General features: G+C 45.9%; 1 protein-coding gene across 1 annotated transcript in view; it reads right to left on the bottom strand.

Annotated features, from left to right (window-relative positions):
• The window catches only part of ZNRF1 (zinc and ring finger 1), a 94,783-nt gene continuing 85,117 nt past the window's right edge, over positions 1 to 9,666 (bottom strand). Inside the window, exons 3-5 of the mRNA XM_019535617.1 lie at positions 8,297 to 8,402; positions 4,392 to 4,482; positions 1 to 1,091 (exon numbers count right to left, since the gene is read on the bottom strand). Of these exons, the coding sequence (XP_019391162.1) occupies positions 4,425 to 4,482; positions 8,297 to 8,402 (164 nt within the window). The 3' untranslated portion in view covers positions 1 to 1,091; positions 4,392 to 4,424. The remainder of the gene's footprint in view (positions 1,092 to 4,391; positions 4,483 to 8,296; positions 8,403 to 9,666) is intronic.

The following is a 9,666-nucleotide window of genomic DNA, read 5'->3' as shown; positions in this document are numbered from 1 at the left end:
TAAAATAACAGTGAATATTTTATTGAACATTATTTTAATACCATATCAAAACACCTTGACTAATGAAGAAACCTTTTCCCCCCAAGCTTTGAACTTTTTTTTAAAAGTTTTAATTTTAATATATAAATACAGAAACCCTTCCTGCAGGGGACGCAATGGCTAAAACATTCCCCCCACCTCTGCGCTCCTCCACAGCGCATGTGTGTGGGGGGTGTTGCTTTAATAAAAATTTTTTTCCTGGAAAAAAAATCCACATGGGTCTAATAAAAAGGATAGGCGTCTTTGCAGGACACTTGTGATCTTAGAGCTTTCAAACTGTAATGCAACTTCCCCCCTTATACACACACACAAAATAGGAGAGGAAGGTTAAGTGGAGACTGATCAAAAGAAACAAGGGCAGTGGACAATGGTGTCTTTTGGCAACTAGGAGTCATGACAGCAGAAGGGAAACAGGAAGAAAGTTGTGTGGTATCTGGCTACCTTCAGTCACTGAGTGGTTGTAGCCGAGTCGGAGCAGTCAGTCTGTAAACATCACTGGGGAAGAAAAAAGCCAAAAACCCCCAAAACAAAAAAAGGAAATACACACCAGTCAACACTATTTTTTTTGTAAACACTTTAAAGACAGACCTACAATGCCTCTTGAACGTGAGAACCAGCCCCATTCCTCTGTGGGGATCCTTTCCTTCTTGTCAGACTCTGCCAGTTACAGTTTGGTGTCCTCAAAGGGAAAAATTCCTTAGTCAGTGCAAAAGTGAGAGGGGCTCCCGGCTGCAGCACTCGCTCGTCCTGCCCCTCCTTGGAGGTGCTCTCTTGGGATACAGGCATTTGTCTAGGTTTTCATAGTAATAAATAAATCGTGCTCCGTTTGGCCAGTCGTCCCTCAACAGCTCTGCTGTGGGTCAGCTTTCCTTTTGCCCTAGAGCCAAACATCATGACAACCTCATTTCAGAGTTGCAAGTCAGCATTTGTTTCCACTTTCTCTTCCTTGCTTTTTAAGTTCTTCTCTCCCTGTGTCATTGGCTGTGGAGGTGAATGTACAGAGAGCAGGCAGCTCTGTTTTTACGATATTGTCTCTCCTGTATATATTTTTCCTTTAAGTTAAAAAAAACAAAAATAAAATGAAACAAAAAACCCCCAAATAAAACAAAAATGATGTTCAAGTGGATTCAAGTTTCTGATTTTTGAGGAATTAAAGAAAGTCAGCCCAAAATTCTGGATGGGGTAGGTGGGAAGGGGACAGGATGGATGGCAGGTATAGCAAGGTGCCCTGTGAAGAGAAAGATAACCCAGTGTTACAATCCCAGCACAGCCTTAAGGGACTGATGTGTCTAAATGCACCCACACAGCCCACAATGGCTGTTCATCAAGTGTAGATGCAGGGATAGTTACAGATAAAAAAAATACACCTGGGGTCCTTACCATCTTGTCTACACATTTAGTTTCCACCCACCATTCCACAGATACAACCTTTCTGATGAAAATGCACCACTGAACTAAAAGGGACCATAAAAGTTCAAGTTTAACCTGGGAGAGTTGTAAACTACTGATGTCATAGATAAGGTTTAAGGTTTAAAAAAAGAAGTGGGAGTTTTAAATCAGTCTAGAGCTGTGGTTCTCAAACTTTCTAAACTCTATGCACCCCTCCATAGGCTTGAGGCACCCCTTGGAAAATGCCATCTCTTCATTCTTTTTTGACTACAGAAAAGTAACAGCATTCTTCTGTTGCAAAGATCTCAAAGCCCACAACAGGTCAGACTGTTTTTAGCCATAGATTCCTATTTGAAATCTCTGAGTTTATGTTGTGAATTGTGACTGCACACCTCACAGCACTAACATTGCACCCCTTGAAAGTATCTCAAGGCACCCCAAGTCATGGCACCCCAGCTGAGAATCACTGGCCTAGAAGATCTCAGTCCCAATACCTCAGCTGGTTTGATTCAGCTCAACAAGGGGATTTGCTCATGTATACTGTAAATTTCTGAATAATCATAAAATCATAGAAAATTAGGGTTGGAAGGGACCTCAGAAGGTCACCTAGTCCAATCCCCTGCTCAAAGCAGGACCACCCCCAAGTATATCATTCCAGCCAGGGCTTTGTCAAACAGGGCCACATGAGCGCTGAGCAAAATGCCTCTGTGTGTCAACCCCTAGCACAGGTGTTTCTGACCTTGCTTATGTTGCTGTCACTGATTTCATAGCTAGGTTTTCTGAACTTCTTTCAACCTGGCTCATGTGAAACTATGTATGGTCCTTGTTCTAATCTGACAGAGTTGCTGTGATCCTAAATGACCCCAGAGAATTGTCCATGTGCCGCTTTGCTCTGTAAGAATGGGAGGAGGGGCAGGGGCGCCCTGGCTCTGCCTTCTTGAACACCCCATAGAGAACTGTCACATTCTACAAATGAAAAGCAAAATTTTATCTCGCCAGCCCAGGGAGGGGAGCAGAGTCATGCTGGAATCTTCCCTTCTGGGACATCAGCAGAAAGAGATTCTGCATTCATGACACTTGTGCAGTCATTAGGCAGTAGTAGATTTGTACAGGTGCAACTGACTGAAACTTGTGGGTCAATTCTGTTGCTGACAGAACAAAGAAGAACAGAATCCAGCTTCTTTGGGGGCTACACAGAACCAGACAAGCTATAGGAGAGGAACAAATAAACATGTACCAAAGTCAGCAGCTCTGACAGATATACCCAGGGAGAGCTATAAGCAGCAGCTATTTTTATGCTGTCATTTTAACCAGTACAAGCGCACTTTAAAACCACCAATTTTTTAAAGAATTGATAGAAAACAATGATCCTATTTGCTTTTCATACTGAGGCTGGGAGATTTTAAATCTAGCCAGAGAGACTGAAACTCAGCTCAGGAAAACAGACCTTATGATGACAGGCTGAGAGCTATGGGACTCTTTAGCCTGGAAAAGCACAGGCTCGGGGCGATCTGATGGTCACCTATAAATTTATCAGGGGCGTTCACCAGAACACCTCAAGGGATGATGAGGTTGAATGGTTATAAACTCCTGCAAGACCGTTTCAGGCTGGACATAAGGAAGAGTTTCTTTACTGTCCGAGCCCCCGAGGTCTGAAATTGTCCGAGCCCCCACGGTCTGAAATAGCTTCCCATCGGAGGTGGTTCAAGCACCCACATTGAACGCCTTCAAGAGAAATTTGGATGCTTATCTTGCTGGGATCCTGTGACCCCAGCTGACTTCCTGCCAAATGGGACAGGGGCTGGACTTGATGATCATCCCAGATCCCTTTCAGCCCCAACGTCTATGAAATGTATGAAACCTTTTAACACTACTCCTACCCTGGCAGCAGAGATGGGGGGAATAGAGATTCTTGGTCGACCCAACACATTTGTTTTGTTGTTCATTATGATCTCTTTTGTTCCATTCACCAACACTTTGAATTTTTTTTTTTTTTTTTTTAAATGAGTTAACATGCTCCTGCCTTTTTTGTGAGGGTGCAAGACCTTCCAGACGTCTCCAAGGCCCCTGTTATCAAAAGGCAAAAGCAGGAAGGGAAGGGACCTCAAAAGAGCATTTAAATTTTCCCCCTGCTCCAATGCAGGATCAACTACATCTAAAACCATTCCTGATATAGCCAACCTGCTCTTGAAAGCCTCTAACGATGGAGATTAGGGGCGGGGTCGCAATATGGCATGATTGACTCATTCAGTTTGAGATCTAGTATTACCCTCTGATACTTCTCTACCAAACTGCTGCCTGGCCAGCCATTCCTCCTCTTGTATTTGTGCACAAGCACTCTGCACTTCTCCTGATGGAATTTAATTTAATTTCAGACTATTTTTGAAGGTCAAATATCAAAGTTATCTGGAATTCTAGCCTGTTCTCCAGAGTGCACACAGCCCCTCCCAGTTCAGTACCACCTGCAAAGTGACTAAACATAAATCACCAGTGCATCACTTGGGTCACTAATAAAAATATGGACTAGTACAAGGTCCAAGACCAGTTCCCCTGGAACCCTATTTGCTATATCTTTCCAGGTTAAGAGTTAGCCTTTGGTAACTAGAGTATTTTTTTTCCCCCAATCCATTGTGGTTAGAATAGTTTCCTCTAGATCACACCTCTACTTTGTATAAGAAAGTGTCGCTCAGGACAGCATGCATTGTATTGTCTATTTTTCCTTATCCATAAGGCTCATTATTCTGTCCTAAAGGGAGTTAGCTTGGTTTAATATGACTTGTTCTTGACAAACCCATTTTGTCAGTTACTTGTTTTCTAAGTACTTAGCAAATGGAGTTTTGTTCCTGTATCTTTATAGGCACTTACAGGTAGACTAGTTGGTCTAACTTCCTTAAAATCCCCTTATATGTCCCCTTCAACACAGAAGGGAGCTGAGGATCCTCATATTATAAAGGAAGACTTACCTTAGAGAGAAGTCAGCAAGCATGCCTGGCAGGTCAATCAGAAGGATGCTCTGGGCAAGATCTGTTCACTTCAAACCAGGAATCTATACAGCTGAGAGAAAGAAGACAGGGAGAAAGAAGAGAGGAGAGACTTAATTTTAGATACAGGAATGTAAAATCAGCTCTTTTGGCTCAGACCCTGCCTCCCAAACACACACACACACGCACACACTTTCACCAAATAAGATTTCCAGAGTTGTATTCTAATTCCAGAACTATCCATTCAGAGCGAGAGAGCAAGAGCAATAACTTCCAGACACGAAGAGTGGACATCTGGACAAAGGCTTCTTCTGCAAGGTCTGGTGTACATCTGCCTGTCCAGCAGGCCTCACTATGACCAGGCTTGTCCCAACATAAGGAAGAGGTACAGTTGGCTTTTTATTTTCCCCAAACGGAGTGCCTAATACTATCTATTTGAATCTGGAAGGCAGCATTCCTACAGCCACAATGCCATACCAGGCTGCTGATTCACCCCTCCAAGGAAGGCAAGAGGAAGTTGTACTGATTGCTGAAAACTCTGCATGTACAAAGAGAAAACTTATTGGCAATTCCAAGCCACCGAGTAGTTTCACGACTATCAGTTTTGGACAGCTCTGGTCTTCAGTTTAAAGATGCACAATATCATATTCCCTCCCTCCCAGCCCCAGGACAAAAACAAGAGAGAATGCTAAGCAAGCCACATAGGAGAGAGCTCCCACCCTCACAGGGAGACTAGCTTGTTTCTAGCCTTGGAAGAGCCAGACAGATGGGACGAGAAAGTCATAACATTTTAGGGGCCTGTGAGGTAGGTCAAAAACAAGGTCTTTGGGGTAGGGACATTTTGTTCTGTGTGCACAAAGCATCTGGCTCAGGTGAGTTCCGGTTTGTAACGGGGGATCCCAGGGCTTTTAGAACAGAAGCAATTAACAGTAGATGTATATCATAATTTTCCTGAGGGCATTTTGCTGCTTCGTCTAAACCTCATTCAGGTGGAAGAACAGGAGAGTAGCCCCAGATGCTCTGAACCATGTACACTGTCTTTCTCTGACACTTGTGGCTTATGCAGGGCACATAAGGAGAGAGGGTTGTGAGCAGCACACGGGAAAGGGCTGTCAAAGGCCAGAACATCTTGCTGAAAGCAAGAGAGATCAGTAGAGGTATTGGGGGATACTGCCACCCAGGGAGTGCTGGGGATGGTGAAGGGATCCGAGGTGCAACAGACCAAGCTAGGCAATAAGAGGTCACATTATGACAACAGCCATGGAAGCAGGGGGAGAGGAAGAGAGGATGTCCTGCAGAGACAGGAGCAGCTTGCACTGCGGAGAGAAGCTCTCCCTGGCCATAACAGGCACTTGCGGGCTGCTAAGCCACCAGAAGGATTCACTGGGCTGTGAAATATAAACCCCGCTCCCACCCCGCCAAGGCTACTGGGCTTATGTAGAGGCACATGCCTTCTGCACAGCTTGGACACCTGATCCATGCAGCATAAGTCAGCAGCTAGGTTGAAAGAAGGACCCAGTATGAAACCAGAAACAGAAAGGAATCACCTTATTATTCTCAGGCACAGAATTATTATTCCTACTGCGCACAGAAAAGGGCTATATGCCATATGCTTGAAGATGGGAATGGGGAATGTACCCTTAGCATGCCAGTGCCACACTAAGTACCCATGATCCTGATGGAAGCTTTCCAGTCACTCTGACACTCCTGATGGCTTTAATGAGTGCCAGGAGCAGCTGGAGAAGCAGCCATGGACAGACAGTGGAGACAGGGCACCAGTAGGCTGAGATTCAACTTCCTGCTCTACCAACAACTGCATGACCTTAGGAAAGTCATTTAGTTCATCCATGCCTCAATTTCTTCAGCTGTACAGCAAAGATAATACCTTACTTGCAGAAGGGCTCGGAAGATAAATCCATCAGGTTTGGAATGAGCTCTGACGCTGTGGTATATAACTAACAGAAAAGATAGTACCAAAGAGTACTTCCCTAAGGGCACTGAGTTTTCTTAGATCTTTACTCGCCCTCAGAGAGCTCTCATGTACTGCTGCTTTGTTCTCGGTAAGTAAGCAATATATTCACCACACTTGGCAGAGTGCCTTCCATTCACCAAGAAATGCAAGTCCCTGAAGCACACTTCTGCTAGTGGTCAGCTACTTACCAGGGCCTGCCCAATGTGGGTTAGGTGCCCTGTCCTCTTCCACTTTGAGAGAAGCAAACAAGATCCTTATAGGTGGTCTTCCAGCCACACTAACCAGTGCTGGAGGCCCACCAGATCTCATAAGCCACAGGCTCTCAAACTGTGGTCCATGGACCACCATTGGTCCGCAAGCTCCATTCAAGTGGCCCTCAGAAAGGTTGCGGAACAAATCGAGAAGATCTGTACTTGTAACGTAAGACTACTAATATTAAAAGATGAGTTGTGTACTTTGATTTGTAGAACAAAAAAAGTTTAAGTGGTCTGCCGAGACCCTCAGCAATTTTCAAGTGGTCTGAGAAAAAAAAATTCAAGAACAACTGTCATAAGCTATGCAGGGCCTGTCACTACTTTTACTGGAAGCTTGCAAAGAAGACCTACAGTGCTGCTTGTTCAATGGATAGGTTTCCACTGAGATCAGTGCCATACCAGCACAATGGCAGTAGAGACACTGTCATTCAAGAGGTAAAGCTGAGGTGCTGTACCCTTGCTGTCCAGATCCCTTGATGCCTTTAGCAAATCACCCTTGGGACCTCAGTTTTAGCCTCCTGAAAGCACCTGGGAGCTTCAAATGGAGATGAATATTCCCATTCAACTAAACAATGCTGCCCAGCCCCAGAAGCAGCTAGATTTCTGTGATGCTGAAGCTATTCCTAGATAAACAAAGAGCATTTTGGGGGTGACAGGTGTATGAATATAATGGTGAGTTATTCAACAGCCAAGGAGAAGGCAAAAAAGATGAGGTTACTTAACACTAGGGTTATTGATGAGAAAGCCTTTTGCATGGGTTTGACCGTTCATGGGTGCACGTGTGGTGCCTTGTCTACCCAGGAAGCCACCCTGGAGGCACCAAGGCACCCAAAGTGACGCACACAGGACCATTTGCTTTACAGACCTCAAAACATTGCCCTTGATCAAAGAGAAAGGCAGTCATTTCCAGCTAGCAATACAACACATACTGAGTGCTACTTCCAAGTCAAAGAAGACACAAGGCCCATAGCCCCAGTAAGCCCTTCTCCTTCAGGGACTGTTAAACCTGTCTTCTGTCTACAGGCAATAGGAGGGTCATGCACATCCCCAACCAGATGGGAATATAGCTCCCGTAGGGACTGGGGGGACAGGCCTATATAAAGCTAGCAGAGTCAATGACAAGGGTGTGTAGTTCCAGCAAATGGCCAGCCATGAGAACAAGCAAAGCCCCCAGCATCCAGCAGCAGGAACCGATCCCCCTAGCCAGTCTCCTTACCCCTCCAGCAGCTACTCCTGTATCCAACCCAGGCTGTACCCCACCTGCTCAGGGTGCTTCAGGGAAGCATCTGCATAGTCTTTCCAAGGACCCCAAAATGCTGTGAACAAACTAAGCCTGACAATACCTATGTGGGGCAGAGCGGTGAGTGGAGTTTAGTGCCTATTGGCAGAAGGAACCAGAGGGATAGGGAGGGCAACAGATGGCCACCCAGAGGTGGAGCTGGGGGCAAAGCCCATCCTCTGAATTCTTGGCAATGGGCTTGAAGGCAGGTTAGTGAAGCACACACCCTTGGACATGATCCATCTTTCAGCAATTCCCAGGTACAAACAGGACCTGACAACAACTGTTCTCCTGAGGTGAGGGGCACCAATGAGACCTCCTACCCTCTTCCCTATGCCACCTCTTGGCTCCCCAGGTGACAGGCATGTACCTGCTGCTGTACCTTTTATGATAGATGCACAGGCAGGGCAGCCTGGCTATCGTGTCCCCCTGCAGAAGCTCCTCCAGGCAGATCACGCACTCACCCGCATCTTTAGTCAGCACGTCATCTAAAAGGGGGTCACAAAAGAGGAGAGGTGAGGAGACAGGCAGACTGTATGCACCATGACAGTCACCCCCAAGCAAGATCCTCAGGCTAAGCACCAGACCTGTGTTACTCCACACCCTTTCATCCCACAGTGCTACCCACCCACTGTCCTGAACTAGATTATGGGTAGACTGATTCTAAAGACTGGAAGAATAGGCCAGAGCTCATGTCTCCAGATAGGTCCAAGCATAGTGGACTGGAGCCATACTGCCTTTCTTGGCAAAGCTACAAGGACCCTCAAAAGTACTCTGGACTCAGACCTTCAGCCTCTTTGTACCTGCAGGGCCAACAGGTTCTCCCTCCCAAAGTCCAGCACACTATTCTCAGCTGGGCATATCCTTGGGCTTTTGCACATCAATGTAGAACAGGAAAGGACCCCCAATTCTCCAAGGGCTGAGAACATGCTGGGGCAGGGAGGGATATTACTCAATAAGTACCCCCAGGGGTAACACATTTTGCTTTTCTTCTGCCCTTTTCATCAGAAGATCCCCATACCCCTTAGAGATATTAAAGAGGCTTCTATGCACTAGTGAGCTAAAGAGCAATGGGCCAGAAACCGAAGCCAAATGACTTGACTAGGGTCCGAGTTGCAGACCCAAGACTAACCAATAGTTTCTAACTCCCAGTCCCTGGCATGAACCACCAGGCTTCCTTCCTACTCCCAGAGCATCAGATGTGGCACAGAGACCAACACCCTCTGGTAAGTTTGCTTAGCTTAGTACCTACAGAAGAAGAGAGACGCAACAGAATATGTGCAATAGATAATGCCCACTGCCCCCACAAATAGTACACTCAGCCTGTTTGCTGAAAGTGCTTCTCACCAGCTGGCAAGCAGTTTATTTAGGGTGTGAACAGATGTAATATTTGAAGGGCTTCAAATGCCTCTGAAATACTCCAGAGGATGAGCAGGCAGATGTATGTGCCTTTGGAGCCTTCCAAAACCACAAACCCTCCAAAAATAACCCCAAAGAAAATAAGTACTATTTAGAAGTGTGTCCAAATGATTTCATAGACATTAGGGCTGGAAGGACTTGTCAACACCGACAAGTGCAAAGTGATGCACCTGGGGAAGAAGAACCAGCACCATACCTACAGGTTGGGGAACTCCCTTCTTGTCAGTACAGAGGCGGAAAAGGATCTTGGAGTCATCACTGACTCCAAGATGAACATGGGCCGGCAGTGTGGGGATGCAGTCAGGAAGGCCAACCGCACCCTGTCATGCATCC

Source organism: Crocodylus porosus, unplaced genomic scaffold, assembly GCF_001723895.1.
Source record: "Crocodylus porosus isolate Cpor-Errol unplaced genomic scaffold, CroPor_comp1, whole genome shotgun sequence".
NCBI lineage: Eukaryota > Metazoa > Chordata > Crocodylia > Crocodylidae > Crocodylus > Crocodylus porosus.
This window is presented reverse-complemented; position numbering and strand designations above follow the sequence as displayed.